Source organism: Choristoneura fumiferana, chromosome 25 (genome assembly GCF_025370935.1).
Source record: "Choristoneura fumiferana chromosome 25, NRCan_CFum_1, whole genome shotgun sequence".
Classification (NCBI taxonomy): Eukaryota; Metazoa; Arthropoda; class Insecta; order Lepidoptera; family Tortricidae; genus Choristoneura; species Choristoneura fumiferana.
Window position 1 is genome coordinate 8,376,302 of NC_133496.1, and position 21,473 is coordinate 8,397,774.

At 38.4% G+C, this 21,473-nt stretch overlaps 1 protein-coding gene across 1 annotated transcript; it reads left to right on the forward strand.

Moving 5' to 3' along the window:
* Nucleotides 1-31: 31 nt before the first annotated feature.
* On the forward strand, nucleotides 32-12,477 carry LOC141442223 (uncharacterized). The gene is made up of 9 exons (XM_074107147.1): nucleotides 32-548; nucleotides 1,520-1,581; nucleotides 2,177-2,405; nucleotides 3,398-3,612; nucleotides 7,429-7,668; nucleotides 9,451-9,639; nucleotides 9,800-9,957; nucleotides 10,503-10,625; nucleotides 11,605-12,477. Exons 1-9 carry the CDS (start codon nucleotides 494-496, stop codon nucleotides 11,693-11,695), a joined length of 1,362 nt encoding a protein of 453 aa, XP_073963248.1. The 5' UTR covers nucleotides 32-493; the 3' UTR covers nucleotides 11,696-12,477.
* Nucleotides 12,478-21,473: the final 8,996 nt, after the last annotated feature.

The window sequence follows — 21,473 nt, forward strand, 5'->3', positions numbered from 1 at the left end:
CAAACATATTTGACAAGTGACATTGACACGTGACACATAAAGAGTCTAAGAGAGGCATCAAAAAATCCACATATTTAACTTTCTTTTGCTAAAAATGTGTGAATTAAATACGGATTAGTTATGGACTTAAAAAAAAATTAAGGACCTTTACGCTGTTTTACTGCTAATAGTTAATTATCTTAACTCTTGATTTATAAAAATAAACAGTAAGAGTTAGGCCACTAGTGTCTTAGAGAAATTAACTTCCTTTGACCTGTGGATTGTCCCTTTAAAGTTAACGGATATCAAAAATAACACGGAGTGTAGATGCAACAACAAATAAAGTTTTGTTTTTCTTCTACGAGCTTTGCAATACAATTTGACTTATGCCATCAATGTTTTCACTGTACCGTGTTATTAGTTATTGTGGATTTAGTATTATAGCTTCGTACGTTTTTGCACCGATCGGCTTGATAGTGATTGACATTAAAGACGTCATGTCCACAAGTTGATAATGTTATTGCGTCGCGCATTCACTTGTGCTGTTATAAGTTTGTTTTTAATAAAATGTGAGTACCTAACTTGAGCGTGGTTGGGTGGGTGTTAAAATCAAAATAGATGTAAGTAGGTAGGTATTGTCAGTTGGAACATTTAAATCCTACTCTAATTCAGACTGTTAACTTTCTAACAAAATTTTCCATCACACTTGCTCGTAAACAGTGTCGAAACATGCAGGCTACCTTGGTTGCAACCCCCCAAATAAAACCCTCGACCTTAATGTGCTTGTCATGGAACCCGTGGTCGGTAAATGAGTCATTGCCCGTACTAATTTTCATGTCATGAAGCGCAAGGTCGGTAAATGAGTTTGTTACTGCATGGTGTGCTGCTGCTCCGTGCGCGCGCTGCACACGCACGCCATGCACATGCTGAGCTGGCACTGCCAAGAGCGCAGTCAGCGATATCAGCAATTTTTGAAAAAATAATAGTTTTTCTTTTACAAATATAAAATTTTACTCGCAAATGTGATGAAAAACATTGTATGTCGCACGGGCGGTACTAGAATTACGAACATCGACTCATTAAAGCCCTCAGTCTTCGACTTCGGGCTTCTAATAGACTCTCGTTCGTAATTCCTTATTTACCGCCCTTAAGACACAATGTACTAATAATTGCCAGCAACGTAAATCCTGGCTGCTGTTAACACACTGTACCTACGTATTTATGCCCATGTAAACGCATAGGTAGGTAGATATTAATGCCCTTGACTGTACATTCTTCTTCTATATTAATGGATACGAAAATGTCATCCATTTAATACAATAATTGATTGACACTTCAGCTTCTGGTGCCGTTCGTATTCCGATTGAGATCACTCTTCCCAATGGGACGTAGGTAGTTATGCGAAAATGTTCCAAACCTCAACAATTATTTTTCTGATTTTGGAACTTGTGTCAGTAACATTAAAAGCGAAATCAAAGAATAACATTTTCGCATAACCACGAAAACCATTATACACATCTGCATCTAACTTTATTTACAGTAACAAAGGGCCAACGTAGAATAGTGAATGGCGAGAAAGTTCAAGAAGATAAAAGATATATGGTAAGTTTTTTTTTATTAGTAAGGCTACTAAAATTTGTATTTAAATTACGTGACATTACAATACTGCGTAACTATTTAGCTTTTTCCATAAGGTATAATTTTCACTGTACTACAGGACCTACTATCATTGTACTGTTCTAACAGTGAAAATTATAATAGCCCTCAACCGCTAAATAGGTACCTATCACCTATTCAGCAATTGAGGGCTATTGTTTTAATCATTATTGCCAAAATAGCAAATTACGACGTCCCGTTCCCGATTACAGTCCCTAATCATCACTATCATCAACATCCCAGCCTATATAAGTCCCACTGCTGGGCACAGGCCTCCTCTCAGAATGAGAAAGCTTGGGCCGTAGCTCCCGCGTGGGTCCAGTACGGATTGGGAATACACACACTGCATTGAATTGCTTCACAGTTTTGTGTCGCTTTTCTCAAAGCTTGTGGTAAATTTCAAGTGCAATTTCGCACATGAACTTCGAAAAACTTAGAAGTAGGTATGAGCTCGGGCTTGAACCCACGATCCTCTGCTTGAGAGACCATAGTTCAAACCACTAGCCCACCACGGCTTTCTTGACGTATGCACATTTTTCAGGTGTACCTAGTACAAGCGGAAAATTCCAAACAGGCGTATAAGGCCTGGCTCTGTGGAGGAACCTTAGTGACTCCACTGTACATCGTGACATCTGCGGCTTGCGTGGAGGACGTCGTCCATATGTACGCTATAGCTGGCTACACCAAATATGTGCCGGCTGAGCAGCTTAACTCGGACGCTTGTACTAAGGAGAAAAAAAAGAAGGTCATCTATGTGTGTATACCCAGAGGTGAGACGGAAAAGGCTTGCCTTCCGAATGGTTATTTGACCTGAGGCCTTATTGTTTAACGCACTTGGAATCACGATCGTACGCTACGCTCGTATACGCTCTTGGCCGGTTTTTTAACCGGATTCAAAAAAAGGAGGAGGTTATCGATTCTTCGGTTGTATTTTCTTTTATGTTTGTTACCTCAGAACTCCGTCATTTATGAACCGATCTGAATTTTTTTTGCGTTCGTCTAGGAATGTCTTCAATTACTTCGGTCCCATACGCACCAAATCAGGATCTGATGATTGGATCTTAAGGAAATCGAGGGAACTCTTCAAATGTTGTAGGGACACCTATAGTAAATTGGATATATGTATTTAGTAGTAACTCGTGCATTTGCTATTGAAAATCATCATTTGGTGAAGTGGAACTGATGATGAAGACCACAGTTGACCATCGGAGTTACTACTCAATAAATAACAAGTATTTGAAGGGTTAAATTTTTATTTCTTTGACACAGTTGCTAAGCAATTTATTCTCCTCGTAATGCATATTATGGTAAAACGGGTGGTGAAGCACCAGGACTCCTCAATAATGAACGTCTCTGCATCGGAAAATGCAAACTTTCGTAAAAGGTGATGAGCAGTTGATATTAAAGTATTGTATCTTAAATTATTTACACTAAAAAGCGTGATAAAAAATTTATATCAAAAAATTTAACCTACTACAAAAAACCATGAAAATAATTTCCTACCAGTCTGAAGTCGGTCGGTGCCTCAGCACGAGTTACATGCTAGTATTTCTTTCTCTGTCTTATCTTGAATTTCAAACTAAGTATCCAAGTATCGTACCCAAGTTTCCAGTATCGAATCAAGTGACTACTTATACGATACTGATTATAACGAATGATCGTTTTTAGCGTACACATTCGCATATCTTGATGTTCAAAAGCTATCGAATCAAGTGACTACTTGTACGATAGGTACTGATATTAACGAATGATTCGTTTTTAGCGTACACGTTCGCCTATCCTGATGTTCAAAAGTGGGCAAATTTGGACATGGCAGTGGCCAAAGTGGAATCCCCTTACGATTTTAACGACGAGTCGTACAAGAGGGTGTGCTCATACATTCCAAATCAGATCGAAATCAGCTATGAGAAAAAGTACCAGCAACCCGGAGTTGATGCCTTGGTGTTAGGGTGGGGGCACAAGGACAAATGGAGAGATGTGAGTTTGACTACTATTATTTAAAAGAAGAACTGTTGGACTCTTGGAGACGCGTAAAATCACGCAACGAGCTATGGAGAGAGCTCTATTCTCGGAGGTTCTTTGCACACAGCTTGACTTCACGCCACTGATCCATACATAGACAGATAAAATCAGAGCCGTTTCTTTTGACTTTACTGTTATCGCATAAAAATACGCTGTGCTAAAAGTTAAACATTCACTCAGTAATTTCACATATTATTTGAAGTATTAAACAGAATATTGACAAATGAAAAGGCACCATTCCAAAACACCAGCTAAAAATATTCAAGGTCTGAATTTTTCTGAAATTTATTTATTAACAGTAATAACACAAACACGTGCTATTAGAAATATTGGAATGGTATCTCGTTAATTTAGAAAGCCAGTTCAAAACGTTATGGCAACTTTATTGCCTTTGGATCGCGCGTGGCCTTTATATTTTATTTCACACTAGCTTTTGCCCGCGGCTTCGCTCGCGTTAAATTTGGGGTAACAATTAACATACATTTTCTTTCTGCGATCCTTTTTTTCGTGTTTTGATTGATTTTTTGGAGGATTTCATGGAAATATAAATAGTAAGACGTTGTTTTAGACAGATGGTGCACAATTGGAATTCAAAAATCAACCTACATACGTAATTAATCATTCATAATTCGTACCAACTCTGAAACCCTGTTTCGCTGAAACGTTAAAGACGTTAAAGTACTACGCGTTTCTTTTGCCGGCGACTTCCTACACGATATAGGATATAGGATTGTATCTCGAGAAATTGTAAAGTCCCCGCGGGACATGAATTACTGTTATGATCTATTTTAAGATTCTTAATTGTCTATGAGAGACATATTGTAGCTTTCTATTATTAAAAGAATTTTGAAAATCTGCCCGAAATTGAATTCACATATTTTTATTCTGCGAAATTTTGCATAAAAAAAGAAGTCTGTCCATCAGGGATATTGTAGCTTTCTATTGGTAATAGAATTATTTAAATCAACTCAGTAGTTTCAGAGATTACCCCAACAAACAAAGAAACAAACAAAGTTGAAATATTTTCCTATTCCATGGGATTTCTAAAAATCTTTCCCTAGTGCACCTCTCTATTACTTTAGGTCCATTTATGCCAATTTCAAGTCTCTAGCACCAGTAGTTTTGGCTATGCGTTGTCTGTCAGTTAGCCAGTCATGGTACTGTTCAGGTAGAGTAGGTATACAATTATAAATAAATCACCCTGAAGTTGAATTCACTTTTTGGTATCCCGCGGGAGTTTTACGTTTCCCGGAGAAAAGTAGCGTATGCTAATCAGGGATAATGTAGCTCCCAATTGGTAAAATATCTTTTTAAATCAACCCCAATGATGAATTTACTTAAGTATTTCGATCTTGCGGGAATTTTGCATTCTTCTGTAGAAAAGCAGCCTATGTCAATCAGAGATACTGCAGATTACTATTAGTGAAAGATTTTTTAAAATCAGCTCCGAATTTGGATTGTCTTACTTACTTCTATGTAGTACCTATCCTGCGGGAATTTTGCATTTTCCCAAAGAATAGTAACCTATACCAATTAGCAATTAGTGTAGCTTTATATTAGTGGGAAGAATTTTTAAAATCAGGTCTGAAGTTGAATTCAGTTTTTTCTATCCCATGGGAATTTTTCATTTTCTCGGAAAAACGTATCCTGTGTCAATCAGGAATACTGTAGCTTACTTTTGCTGAAAGAACTTTTAAAATCAGACCCGAAGTTGAATTCACTTATTTCTATCCCACGGAATTTGCATTCTCCCGAAGAAAGTAGTCTATACTAAAGAGGAATAGTGTAGCTTTCTATTGATGTAAGAATTTTTAAAATCATCCCCGAATTTGCATTCAGTTTTTTCTATCCCATGGGAATTTTGTATTTTCCCGTTGAAATAGTATCTTTTGTAATATAGGATAGTCATATCACATAATATGTAAGATTTTTTAAATCAGCTCCGTATTTGAATTTATTTATTTCTATCCCGGGAATTTTGCATTATCCCGGATAAAAAGTAACCCATGTCAATCAAGGATAGTGTAGCTTACTAACGGTGAAAGAATTTTAAAATCGGCTCAACAGTTTCAGAGATTCGACTACAAACAAAGAAGCGTAAAAAGTTTAGATATTTCCCTATCCCGTGGAATTTCGAAAAATCCTTTCTTAGTGCGCGTCTACATCTATTAAGGAACATACATTTCCAAATTTCAAGTTTCTAGCCCCAGTGGTTTGGCTGTGCGTTGATCTATAAGTCAGTCAGTCAGTCAGTCAGTCAGTCAGTCAGTTTCTTCTTTTATATATATAGATGTTTGACCCCGGCTTCTATTATACATTAAATAACAAATCCTTGCAAATTGAGTGTAGTAAGTTGGTTTTATGTGTAAGGCATTTGTCCCACCGCCAACGATGAATGAGCAGCAAGTATATAGCTACAGACTAGATACTAGCAACAGATGCGAGTGTGTAGTTTCGTTGGGTTTTAAGAGAGTATAACATGAGAGCGACGGGAAATTACTCTCATTACAGTGCAAAATGGCCGCTGTTTTTTTTTCTCTCCGCAATTGTTTTGACTGCGAAGTACTGCGAATAGGTGATTTGATACGAAGAAAATTTTAGTCTCGTCTCATTTAATTTCTCTCTTAATACGTATAATAAGTAATGATAATATTACTCTATAGCCTGGTAATCCACAGCATCTTAACTCCTTAGCCCCTTCTATGTCACTTCCTGCCTGGTAATAGTTTAGTAACTTTAGGGCACTATCCGCTTGCACATCCTCAATGGTTTCTTAGGGGATAGATCTCCATAGTTGCGCCCATCTTACTTTTATAATTATATGGTACCGAAGGCCTCTTCTTGTGGCTTCGGACCCATGAATGCCTTTTAACTGACCTGGTCCTCATGGGCCCATGTGATCGGAAACCCGTACCAACAATAATAATATCTTAACCTACAACCAGTTCTTAAACTACAAGATCAAATATAACGTTAGTCAAAATATATCTAATTCCTATTAGGCGCTATAGGTATACGTAGGTAACTGAAAATTTAAGGTTTTAGGTAGGAAGCTTACTTAAGAGCCAGCAGAAAATTACCGGAGATTGAAAATAGTCTGACTTCAAAAAAGTATGGTTCGGCTGTGCCTTTGTTTTGCTCTACTTGGTTTGATTCGGCTTGAGATATTAACCGGTGAAATTACTGGCACTTGAGGTATCCCATTTTAAGGCTCTAGGTTGGAAACGCATCTGCAATCCCCCTGGTATTGCAGGTGTCTATGGGCGGTGGTAATCTCTTACCATCAGAAGACCCACTTGCTCGTTTGCCATCCAGTCGAATAAAAAAACAGGCTAAAAGTGAACTAAACTACCTACATTTAGACATTTATTTTTGATCATCATCATCATCATCAGCCCGAAGACGTCCACTGCTGGACAAAGGCCTCCCCCTTAGAACGCCACAATGAACGATAACTTGCCACTTGCATCCACCGGTTTCCCGCTACTCTCACGATGTCGTCAGTCCACCTGGTGGGAGGCCTGCCAACGCTTCGTCTTCCGGTTCGTGGTCGCCACTCGAGGACTTTTCTCCCCCAACGGTTATCTGTTCTTCGAGCGATGTGGCCTGCCCATTGCCACTTCAATTTGCATATTTTTCCAGCTATGTCAGTGACTTTAGTTCTTCGACGAATTTCCGTATTCCGGATTCTATCGCGCAAAGAAACTCCAAGCATAGCTTTCTCCATAGCTCGTTGCGTGACTTATTTTTGATATATATTTTTTAATTTAGACTAAAGACCTTGGAGACCACAACAGCCAGGACCTCCTATACGGCCCTGTAAGAATCCAAGACAAAGAAACGTGCAAGTCGCAATACACCGGTCACTACGAGCAACTCCACCCAATTATCGACAAATACATGATCTGCACGATGAGCCATGGGAACATAGACTCGAAGGGAGAGCTGATAGAGAAGAATATGAATATGACAGACGGGTGTGTGGATGCCTACGGTATAAGGAGTGAAAGGGTATGTAATGCTGTGCAGTTATCAGCATTCATATTTGCCACAGCGGAGCGTGCAAACATATCTGACACCTCCTACAGTCCGGCCCTAGAAATAGAGTCAGATATTGGTGCTAGTGACTTTGATATTGTACCTCCTAACTTGCTATAAATTGGAATATTATAGCAAGGACGGGACGGGGGGACGGGGGGGGGATTATTATTTTTGCAGGTGGTAGGACCTTATGCAAGGTCCGCCCAGATTGCTACCACCATCTTGCTCGCTAATCCTGCCGTAAAGCAGCATTGCTTGCACTGCTGTGTTTCGGCGTGGAGAGTAAGACAGCCGGAGAAAATACTGGCACTTGAGGTATCCCATCTTAGGGCTCTAGGTTGGCAACGCATCTGCAATACCCCTGGTGTTGCAGATGTTTATGGGCGGTGGTGCATCTCTTACCATCAGGAGACCCACTTGCTCGTTTGCCATCCAGTCGAAAAAAAACGGAGAGCAGACGGCCGTTGGGGTCCGAAGTTTTCTACGCTTAGACACAGAATAGATATACTCGTAGTACAGAGATATATGTAGTGAATAATGTTTTGTCATCGTATTTCGTCGGAAAAGTTCGTAGGTAGTTGAGAAAGCAAGATAAAATAGTAGATTGTTCAACAAGGGACTAAAACAAGCCATAATGACACGAGATGTTTAGCCACACGAGCAGAGTGAGGGTGGCTATAGTTTTCACTTTGAATGCGAGGAAAAAAAACGACATTCTGTTCAAAATAACAAATTACTTTTTAAAAACGTGCGCTCAATACAACTAATGGACATATGTTCAAAACTCAAATAACAAAAAAAATATTGCGCGGTTTTTTTTTTAAGTAAGTATATCATTTTAAATGCTTGCATATTTAGCCAACAGATTCGAAATTTAAAACTATTTTAAAACTATTGGACTATGCACAATAAAATGAATTCATCCTTAATATAATTGAATTGAACAGATTCATATTCGTAATCATTGTGTCCCACGAAATTAAATCGTGTTTTAAGTGTTTTTGCACAGTTGTCATTTTGAGGTTTTTTCCACGCCCTAAAAATGGTGTATACTCGTACACAATCAGTAAAAGTGGCGATAATTCTCTATTCATAAACACGGTGTTTGGCTATTTAGGGATTTCCAAAGTAAATTAAAAAAAAATACTTTAATCCCTAGAGATTAATGAGGAGCTTTATTCCCGATATGCAGAGACTAAAGTAACATTTTAAGAGCATGAGAAGTGAAAACTAAATTATCCGACAAAATACGATGGCGAAACATTATTCACTAGACCTGTACAAGACTCTGAAACAATTCGAAGTATTCTCATTTTAAAATTCAGCCAGATTTTGTTTAATATAAACTTTAATTTGGAAATTTGAGTATTTCGAATTGTGTCAGTTTCATCCATAGGTACTATCCATACTAATATTATAAACGCGAAAGTGTGTTTGTATGTTTGTGTGTTTGTCCGTCTTTCACGCCGTAACGGAGCGACGGATCGACGTGATTTTTGGCAAAGAGATAGTTTATGGGCCCGAGAGTGACATAGGCTACATTTTTATATGAACACATCGAATAGCACGACGAGAACCGGCAAAAGCTAGTTCTAAATATGCGATCGCGGATCAGCAGAAGCAGCCCCGAATCGGACGGATGAGTCCTGAAGAACGGGAGCCGAATCCACGGGAGGAGGGGGCACTTATTCTAATGCCCAACAGTGAACCTTCTACGGCTGATATGATGACGGAATAACTATTTTGTTTTAGTGTATGGACGTGGACGAGTATGACTATTATGTTATAGATAGAAGAACTAATACGGGTAACGGAACCGCTAAGAATAAAACTAATGGAACTTCCAAAAATCGTAAAAGCAATGGAACTACTACTTATAATAAAGGCAACAGAAGTAGAAGTGCACGTAGATTCTTATCACGGAAAATTGGCATCTGTCAGGTAATTAAATCTAACTTTCGTTTGTACAATTTGTATTTGTTTGGGCTGTTTTAGTAGCTGACAATAAAAGAACCAAATAAGTGTTGTCACAGCTAACTATTCCCACTATTGAAGTGGGTTTTAAGATAATAGATTCCTCGATGGCTTATTTCTCTTTCAGAATGACCACGGAGGCCCCCTGGTTACGTGGATAGGGAGCCACGAGATGCTAATCGGCGTGGCTTCTGTATTTCGGATCAACTCAACCACCTCCGAATGCATCGGACCTTATCTTTTCACTAGCACGTGGTGCAGCAGTGCCTTTTTACATTGCATTGTGTGAGTTTTTTTAATAGCCTGTATAGTGTCCAACTGCTGGGCAAAGGTCTCTTGATTTCCATAACTACTGTTCTGACGCTATGTTAGGCCAGTCCTTTGTGTACATATCCTAATCATCCCGCTCCCCAATAAGCGGAGCTCAGTCGACTTTGAGTCAAAGAATTTTAGACCAATTGTTACTTAGACCAGTTGCTTCTCAGACCACTTGGGTACTTAAACCAGCTGGTTTTTAGACGAAATGATAGCAACCCCCGCCATTTCCTTTTCGGTCTGCGTCTACAAAAAGGTATCGTGCTTAAACAGTCATAATCTTGTTTGCTATCATTTTCAACGTCTTTGTTGTATGTCTATTAGGTACGATCAACCCCTGACTACTAGTGATTTTTTTTCAATCGTGTTATGTCGGTTAAGTTCGTATTTATTGCATCAATCAACTTCAGTTAACTTCTCAGTAAGTAAGCTACTTGAGAAAGCAAGATACGAACTTTTCCGATAAAATACGACGGCAAAACATTGTTCTCTACATCTGTGATCTTTTATCCCAGTACAGAGAAAGAAGACGACAACAAAAACTTAACTCGTCGGTGGGAAGAGTGCGACCGTCCTCTGAAAGAGCAGGGAATCACTCTTTCAGAGCGGGACGTGTCCTGGATGGGACATGCTGATGGGTAACTTAACTATATTATTTAAGAGAAGTTTCCCTGCCGGCCGCGCGGCCGCGTTAGGTGTTCGTTTGGTTTATTGCTGTCTTTATCGCTCGTGACATAAGCGCTCGCAGCCGTCCCCCCCATGCCTTCCGCAACGACGTCCGTAATTTATATCATGATAGCTGTAGGATTTTCAAGATATGGGCGGTTGAATTTTGGGTTTCGTTGTCCTCATATTATACGAAAAGTATAACACAGAAATCAATGATATTTTACAATCAAGTTGTAAAAATGCTTTATTAGTCTGTAATTCTCGTACAAAGTTGACATCTTTTTTTTTGTCGACTTTTGAGCTCCTTTAATTCTGATATTACACATTTATATGAAAATTTGAAAAACCACAGGCATAGATAATTACGTCTAGTCCATAATTACAAAATTGTATCTATTTCTGTTGCCTAGTTTTCAAATGAACTGAAATGAACGAATGAAATGGAACGAAGAGACCTCTTAAGCTTCGGAAATATCTGCGGACTCAATATTTGAAACCGCACTAAGTGGAGGATTAGCAAATAATGTCACAACAAAATAATAAACTATTAATTAACCACGCTGGACTTATCACGCGAACAATGAGTAATAATTATCTAAACCCTTTGACCGCCACGGTCGGTAAAACACGACAGCTGAAAAAAGTGCCATAGTGGCCATGTCGGCATTTCGTGGCGCATATGGAACGATTTTCAAAAAAAAAAATTTTGTCGGCTTTACTAACTATGGTCTTGTTTCAAAAGTCTATGTCTAGTTAATGTAACAATAATGATGCATAAGGTATAGCAATTGGCGTGCATTGAGTCGATTCCAGCGCCACACCGGCGTACCACCAGCACTAGCACCTGCCTACCCTGCTGCCTACTCAATACAAAATAGTGTATAACTATTTTCAGTGAGAAATCTGGCATATAGCTACTGTGTAAATTATATTTATATCTTTTTTCAGACCTGCTGATAATGAAAACATACAACTTAGACCACAGTTGCCGCTCCATAGCGTATCGGAATACCGCCGTGATGATGAAATATTGAATTAAGGACGTTTTACCAATCTGTTAAGTTCCAAGTTGGGAGTTCCATCATCATGTGACAGATATAGTTATTCAATCAAATAGAGACGGCATCATAAATATTGGAATATAATTATTAGTAATTTAGTTCAGTGATAAATGTAAAACAATTAAATAATAGATAATATGTAGAAAAAAGGAGTAACAAAAATTTAACAACTTTTTGATGTCCACGGCGTAACACACGCTTACTTACTTTTCATTATGATAGAGTCGTAGTAGAGTCAGCAAGAAAAGTAGCTGCATGCTTTTGTACATTTTGTTTTACAGATTTTTAGTTTTTTTATAGGTTGTACTAGAACTTTACACAGATTTAAAGTTTCTAGGCCAGCTACATAGAAATACGTACCTATAGGTTTTAATTCCCCTTCAATTTGTATGGAAACACATTTTTTTTTGTTGACTTAGAATTTTGATGTTTTTATTGTTCCAATGGGTAGCCTTGACAGACAGACGGACAGACAACAAAGTGATTCTATAAGGGTTCCGTGTTTGCCGACTGAGGTATGTTACCCTAAAGAAAATTTCCAAGGTAAGCAAAAGGGGGCCTTATCGGTTCATAACGATCTCTTACACAATTATTAACTGGTCACTTTATTAAAATCCTGACGTATGGCAATAATATTTTTCACCATCATCATCATCATCCCAGCCTACATACGTCCCACTGCTGGGCACAGGCCTCCTCTCGGAATGAGAAGGCTCAATATTTTCTCAAATAAGTTAATATTAATGGTTATTAAAATAAATTATTTTTAAAATTACTAATAACAAAGTGTTTTATTCTTATGTACCTATTTTTTTACTTAGTTAAAGTCAAAGTCAAACTGTCTGGGCTTTGTTCAATTTAGGCTATAACAAACTTATTAACTCAAAAACGGCCGAACCGATTGTAATGACCCATAGCTACAAACTAACGCAAGGAAACTCGCTAACACGTAAAAAAACGCAACAAAATCGGTCCATCCGTTTGAGAGCTACGGTGCCACAGACAGACATTGGCGTCAAACTTATAACACCCCTCTTTTTGCGTTAGGGGTTAAAAATCAAAGATCCAGTAATAACCTAACCAACAAAAAGTTGGAAAACCCCATACTTTGACACTTCAAAGTTCAATATCTCAAAAACGTCTGAACCGATTTTGATGAAACATGTCTAAGAAACATCGCTAGAAAACCTGATTTCAATTAAATGAAACCGCATCGCATTCAAATCGGTACACCCATTTAAGAGCTACGGTGCCACATGTCGATCAAACTTATAACACCCCTGTTTTTGTGTCGGGGGTTAAAACATATTATTAAACCACAAATTAACGTAAAGAACTTTTATACATTTTAAAGGTGGCATTATCGAATTTCATACCTTTATTGGAAAGCCATCCACGTCATCTGGCGGACCAATAAATAAAACAGATTGCTCGTTTCAGACTTATTGCTATTTCGTTTGGATTACAATCATTTTGATTGAGGAAAAACCTGCTATTTTTGATTGGCGGTACACTCAATGTTCCATTAAGCATTAAATATTTTTTATCCCAAAGAAATTCTAATGTATTGTGTATGATGAATGATGGTAAATAAAATCTCCTGCCTGTACACGTACCATAGCGAGTATAGGCCTCCTCTCAGAATTAGAGGTATTGGGAGGTAGTTTCGACGGGTGTCCGGAGCGTATTGAGAACTTCAAATACACTTTTTTTAACCGACTTCAAAAAAGGAGGAGGTTCTATGTTCCAATGTTTGTATTTTTTTTTGCTACGTATGTATGAGCATTGAGCTCGTAGCACGAGTAAATTTATACTGTGATTTTGCACATGAATTCCGACAAGTCCGTCAAGTCTGGTTTCTACATTTTTTTTTTGAGAGGCCATTGTTTAAATGACTAGGCTACTACGACAAAGTACAGTACCTTAATAATAAATGTAATCATAACCTAACCAAAGGTTGAAAATTGTTATTTTAAAGTGCTATAATCCAAAAACGACAGGGCCAATTTTTATCCAACATAACTAAAAATTAAAGAAAGAAGAAAGAAAGAGAGATTTATTTGGTTCCATCAGTACCGCCACCGTACGGTAATAAGACTAAAACACTAAAACTAACAATAAAAACTAAATTACGTGGTGACAATTACATACCGCAAGGAGCCGCAAGGAGTTTATACGTAAAAAAATCTGCATCGAAATTGGTCCTTCCATTTGAGAGCTACAATGCCATAGACAGCCCTCTCCCACCCACATTAGCGTCAAACTTTATAACCCCCTTCTTTTTGCGTCGGGGGTTAAAAAGTAGGTGAATTTAAGATATGACTCAATACAAAATAATAAACACGAAAGCTGAGCGTCATTTCCAAACACTTCGATTATTATTCACCATCCACGCCCAACAACAAACTCAAGAAAAGTTTAAAAGTTATACAATATTAAAATAATTCTGTTCGAAACATCTCTCCTTCTCATTTACTCTAGCACCAAACCCTCAAGTTGGAAAGGAACAAAAATCGTCATTTTCGATCCCGGATTGGAACGCTGGACCTTTTCCGATAAGGAACATAAAAGCTTGGCTTTTGAAGTGGAATTTTCGAAGTACATTGTAACAGGCCGTTACTCTGAAATAGGCCAATGCATTTTCAGTGCCGTGTTTATTTATAAGGCAACGGAGTTTGAAATTTTGTAATAGAATTCTTATCGGCTGTTATAGCAAGGTTATTGTATTAGCCGGAGAGCTAGCTACGTGAATACATTTGCAGTTTATACTTGAGCAATTAAATCCCTCTAGTTAGTGTGCCATAGTATCATTATTAATAGAACCTGCCTGGCCTGCTGAGCCTGGCAGCTGTTCAGCGGTGGATGTGACAGTGGTTGGGCATCAAAGGGATTGTAAAACGGAACTCTGTTATAAAACAATGTAACTGTGCCGTGTTTGGGCTTAATGGAATCGCTGCGAGATGCACTTTGACTAGAAATGATTAAAAAGTAAGAAATAAAGAACTAAAGAAAAAGGTCCTGCCTGAAATATACTGTTTACCTTGTTATTACGGATGTGAAAACGAAATTTACATTTAAATCATATTTAATACCTTAAAACCGTACCATAAAAATATCGAGCATGCCACAGTGTCGCGTAATCCGTTTTGTTCGGAAAAAAGGGAGGACAAAGTTTTCCGAAAGACAAAAATGTCTCAAAACACAGACATTCATTGCCCCGTAACGCATATTTGCCATAATTAATTTCAGTTACTGCTAAATTATCACAAAATTGTTCTAATTATAAATAAACCCGCACCCAAAAACCGAGACATTTGACATTTCGGAGACCTCATGCTACACTAGCGCCTCTAGCGGCAAATTCATACGCGATAGCCCTCATTATCAGGTCATAAGTCCACCTCGTGGAGGGCCTATCCACGCACTATAGTGCCTCCGGATAGGTGGAGTCTGGGCTTGGCAACAATATTTGTTTTTATTTTATGGCATTTATTTACGTTTCATTCCAGTTCTATGTAGAAGTTTCTCCGGTAACCGCGTCAAAGGGTACTGTTAGTTTGTTTGTTCGACGGCTATTGGAATCTCTGTGGATCCAGTTTAGAATAGTTGTCTATTTTTAATTATCCTGTAAGGGTTTGAAACCTTTGTATACTTCTCAACATATTTTATACATTACTGATGATATGTGTGTACCGGGACAAAATAAACACTACTTAATATAAATCTCATCCTTTCTTATTAATATTACTAGCTGTTGCCCGCGGCTTTACCCCCGCTCCAGTCTTTTCATAAAATTTTGTTACACGCAGACCTTGTACTGTCAATAACGAACACAACAAAAAAATAATTACCTATCCCATTCGGTGCCGTCATTCGGAAATTATTATTTATCGCTGCCCGCGCGAACTATGCAATTTTCCAGGATAAAAACTACCCTATGTTCTTCCCCGTAAAACCCATATCGAAAATACAAACTGAAATATAGATGCATAGAAAAACCAGAAAAATAAGACTAGCGCTGGGAATCGAACCCAGCGCCCAAATGGGTCCAGTGGTGGTGTAGTGGTAGCACGTGGCACGGAATGCCGAGGACCTGGGTTCGATTCCCAGCGCTGGTCTTATTTTTTTTTCTATATTTCAGTTTGTATTTTCGATATGGGTTTTACGGGATGACCGTAAAAGTAACAAAAAATTTGGAATTGAAATATAATAAATACAAAAAGATTCCAAAAAACCAATCTTACTTAGAATTCTTGTCTTTATAAGATAATCTGGTGACCATAACGTTAAATAAGATAATTCAAAAGATAAGTGTCCTTTACACCTTGGAAAAAACGTACAGTAAGTAGTCCCTTACGTCCACATCATTTAAAAAAATAGTAATTTGGGCCGTAAGGTCACTTTCATACAAAGTAAATGCAATTTTGGGGTGTACAGTTCACTATAACTTACTAAATACTTGTTATTTTCTATGGATTACTATAACTACAGAAGTCAATTATGTAAGAATATTTAGTATTTTGCTATAGTTATACGCAAGTAATTATATAGTAGTGATATTATTGGTTACGTAACGATAAATTATCGTAAAGCACATTTTCACAGTGAACTTACATTAATGGAAAAAAATTGGAGTTGAAATAAAAAATACAAAAAGACTCCAAAAAGTAATCTTAACAATACTATTTGACAACACATTGATAAATGTTTATCATAGAGATGTCAAATAAATGTCAAAAAGTATTTAAATGGCCCCGTATCAAGAGAAAGCGATAACATATACGCCATATGTCTGATACTCTGATTTGACGATAAACATTGAGGATCTATAAATGATCTAAATCAAAATTAAAAATACAAACTGAAATATAGATGCACAGAAAAACCAGAAAGATAAGACCAGCACTGGGAATCGAACCCAGGTCCTCGGTATTCCGTACCGCGTATCTATATTTCAGTTTTTATTTTCAATTTAGGTTTTACGGGATGACCGTAAAAGTAAAAATTTGGAATTGAAATAAAAAATACAAAAAGATCCCAAAAAACCAATCTTGATCTAAATCAAGTTGTTTGAAAATGTTACAACACAAAAGTACTCGTAGCTTAATTATGTGAATAGAATCAAACCTTCAATTCAAAGCCCCATGGTCAAGGGCACCCTGTAGTTATAAGTTATGTCGAATTTCATAGCAAGACAGCTTAACAGCCGGACTATGACACACCTCACCTGCCACAATGTCAGTCCGTTCACCCGCTCATCTAATCGCCTAAATTGAATAAGCCCGTCCATTGCCCGACAGCATAATTCAGCTTTGACATAGCCGCCCCTGAATTTACTACGACATGAGAAATGGTTTTAATTAAGAAGTCACGGATATGAACGAATAAAATAGACAGCCGTAGCATTGTGAAAGAAAAAGAGGAGAGTAGTTAAAGGTCTCTACCCGCTATACCATATTATACCATGACCGTATAGGAACTTGCCAGGCAAAAATATATTATTTGTATAACTTTTTCTTATATTACATAAAAAACTTAATAAATTTAACTTAATTTGGTACAGATTCTAATACATTTCGGCTCTAGATTTCCGAGATTACGAGATTTACGAAATTTAAAACTTCGAAGCATGCATTTGACGTTGACTGATAGTGACAGCTTGAAGAGGAGTATTTCTTAACAAAACAAAATATAATCCATATTTAAGAACACAACACAAGATACAACAATATGATAGAAAACAAAATAAATAAAAACTACATAAATATACCTAACTATAAAAAGAAAACACCATCTAAGAGGCCCTCCTGCGGCATAGACCCCAGCACACTGGCGGCATTACAATACAATACAATAAATTCCACACCAACACAGTAAGCAGTACAAAAACACAAGTAAGTATTACCTATTACCTCTCTGTACAGTCAGAGAAATTCGCTGGGAGAGGTAAGCGCCAGCTCTGGGGGCTCCTGAGGTCTCAATCAGCCGGGACGACAAGGCCCCCATGAAGGCCCTCATGTCAGCCGACCAGGGACCCATTGTCTCCACTGCGAGCGCCGCAAACTCATAGTCCTTTAAAAGAGAAGAGTATTTGCGGCGCTTGAGAACTTGGGCCTGGTCAGCTGCAGCCCCAGCTTGTATTGAAAACTTTTGAGACTATACCCACTAGCACGTTTCTTTACCAACCGTCGCCGTCGCGTGCCATGCACGGATCGTCAAAAGCGGTGCCGTACTCTTTTAATCTGTCATCTCCCAGGATAACAGGATCAAAGGAATTTGGGCACAAATTTGTGCCTCTGGGAGAGGACAGGTTAATGGGTATGACACGCCGTTGACACGTTGTGGTCCGTGTCACGTTATATTCCGTGCCTGATACGATCCTGTTACGGTTATCATCGACATCTATGTACGGCACTAGACTGGCTGTTTGGAACGAAACGCGCGGCGCACCAATCATCAATATTACTTTGCTTTGACACAACCCCTGTCACGGACGTAAACAAACTATAGTTCCAATTGAATAAAGTAAGTGCTCATAATCCAGTTTTTAGCATGATGAGTCTATCGGTACCGAATGATTATATAAAGCGTCGGTGGCGCCGAAGTTATTCAAGTACCCCGTGCCGACCAATCTCCTAAACAGGCTCCGCTTACTAGAGCCTTACACATCTTAATGAGGTGCGGAAAGGATAGACTTGTTCTCATGTTTTGTTCGAATTTACTAAAGTAACTTTTATGTATTATATGTTATTGTAATATTATAGTATATAGAAGGATTCCTTTATGTCAATTTTTAGTAAGCTTATTGTATATATAAATGTATAATAATAATGTTGGTACCTATCGCATTGGATGTCCTGTAATGATGTGTAATGTGTTATTAAATAAATAAAAAATAAAAATAAATAAAAATAGTGAACTGTTCACCAATCCGCGCTGTGAACTAATTTTGTGCGCCGTTTTGATGTAAGAAACAGGCAGTCTATACATAGATGTCAGTCACGGTCATGTATCATATACGATGTAGTGGGGAGACGGAGACCTTTATAATATTGTCCTATGCCTTGCTGAGAAGCAAAGAAAAATGGCCAACCATCTCCTTTTACTAGTTATATGCCTGATTGTGGTCAAACGCAAAACCGTTTTGCTTAAAGCTTGTATCTGTTCATCAATCAAAAGCCTAGTATGAAACACTAAGAAAAATATTTCCGAAATTGACGGAAATTTCTGTTGAATTTCAAGTATATGTAGTTAATAACATAACAGTCTAGGTATTATATGTCACGTTATGAAAATTATCAATCCTAATTGAGGGATATCTATCATTCACGTCCCAGTTTGCAGATGGAGGACCTATGCAGTTCATCCGGATTACCATCTGTTTGCAGGTGGTAGGACCTTGTGCAAGTCACCCGGATTGCTACCACCATCTTGCTCGCTAATCCTGCCGTGAAGCAGCAGTGCTTGCACTGTTGTGTTTCGGCGTGAAGAGTAAGACAGCCGGTGAATTACTGGCACTTGAGGTATCCCATCTTAGGCCTCTAGGTTGGCAACGCATCTGCAATACCATTGGTGTTGCAGATGTTTATGGGCGGTGGTGATCTCTTACCATCAGGCGACCCACTTGCTCGTTTTCCATCCAGTTAATTTAAAATAAAACAGTCCTTACTTAACTAGGTACGTATCTTATCGTATCTCCTTAATATAAAAGTATTCTTGACTGGCACCATAGATTCATTACACTTAATTGACGTCTCTCAGTGCGGCAGGTAGCTTACAATTTGCTATAAACTGACTTCAATTTAACTTGAAATCTGTTCCTGACTAACTGGATAGAAATTCGACACGACACGTTAATTGAAACTTAGATAAGCGGTGCATTTGGTTTAAGGTACTCGTGCCCCTTAACTCGAGCACATTACACTTCTAGCATAAAGGTTCGGGACTAGTCTTGTTCAACGCCTTTTTTCACTGTACTGTTAGGGCCCTTACACACGATGTTTTTTTTTTGCACTCGTTTGTATTGGTACAAACGCAAAGTCGAACGCTCAGCAAACGCAAGGAAGCCTAACGCAAGGAAACGGAAGGAAGGAAGGGGTGTAAGGACACACGATCCTTGCGTTTATATCGATAAAAATGCCACGTTTTTCGAACGTAAGCGTTAAACAAGCCCTTACAATGCGTTTCAGTTGCGATAGAAAACGTGTGATTTTTAATTTTAATTTTATTGGTTTGCCAACAGATAACACATTAAAATAGCAGAAAGTCGATGTGTTGGTAGCATAAACAGTGTGTTAATCCAAATAACAGGCAAACACAACCTGCATAACTTATACTATTCGTTACAATGTGGAGCGCAGCTCCCTTATAGATAACTACGAGTATATAATTTATTTGGATAGTATTAAATAAGTACATACCTACCTATGTTTTACAAGCAATTAGAGTACAAATAGTGACAATGTCAGGTCAGCTCTCAACAAGCGAAATCAAAAATAAAATCTGCGAAAAGCGATGAAAACTCGCATAGGACGTGCGCATCAAAAACGCTCGTCGCCAGGGCGTAAAAAACTTCATGTGGAAGGGCCCTTACTCTTACAACTTGCAATGTGCGTGTGATGTCCTTTTACGCTAAAAGTTAACTGTATCTTGAAGAAAATACAAACTGAGACATGGATGCACAGAAAAACCAGAAAAAGAGACCAGCACTGGGAATCGAACCCAGGTCCTCAGCATTCCGTGCTGCGTGCTATAACCCCTACACCACTGCTGGACAGGAATCTAGACACGAATTTTTCCTATGCATACATATCTTAGGTTGCTTATTTCTACTTTGCTACTTAAGCAGCAGCACTAGCGACACCTATGTGGCGTCGACAGATGTATCTTGAAGGTCCATATTTCTAACTATCCTGCGATCACAGGAGATAACTTACGGCATTCCTGGTGGCCTGTTTCTTCTACTCCGTTCGACGGAGCACAAAAGCACAATAAAAGCCACCACAAAACTGACAAATGACCTAAACTTTGACATCGAAAGAACAAAGATCAGCATTTACACAGACAGTTACAAACGCAGTGAATTAATTCTCATTTGCTGGAGTCATCAATCTGCGAATAAGTCTGCGACGTGCCCCATCGCTTCGTTAACGCGACTCATCAATTAGAATTTACTTGTCCGTGTACCGATTCTGTTTTGCTACTGTGATTTTGGGTCCCGGACGAAACGGTGTGCTGTTTTGTCATTGGTTCCTTTTTTAACACGTCATGGTTGAAAAGGATGCACTGATAGTTTTAGCTCTGTAACAAGACAAACTCTGTATTTTTACCCCCAATTTGCAGTAAATAGATCTTTATGCATCGCTAACTACACCATTGTCTCTTTTCCTAAATAATCCTACTATTTATTTGGCGTTAGTTCTAGCTTTGTAGTGTTCTGGTTATGTCCAGCAGTGGACGTTTTTCGGCTGACATGATGATGATGATGACGAGTGTTCTGGCACATATCGGTTAAATAACTACAGAATTAAAGTCACTACATGCCTATTCTAGCGATCTGAGCTGACATCTAACCGTCAGGCAGGGCCAAAGCTAGGTCAGAACGATTGGCGCAACCGCTTTAGGCGCCAGGTGGTAAGAAGCGCCAAAATCAACATTTTTGCTCACGATTCTTGCGGAGAAACCATTAAATATTACAGGTTTAATTAATTTTGTGCCTGCGTGCGTCTCTCTTTCTCTTTCGCTCTGTGTGTGTAT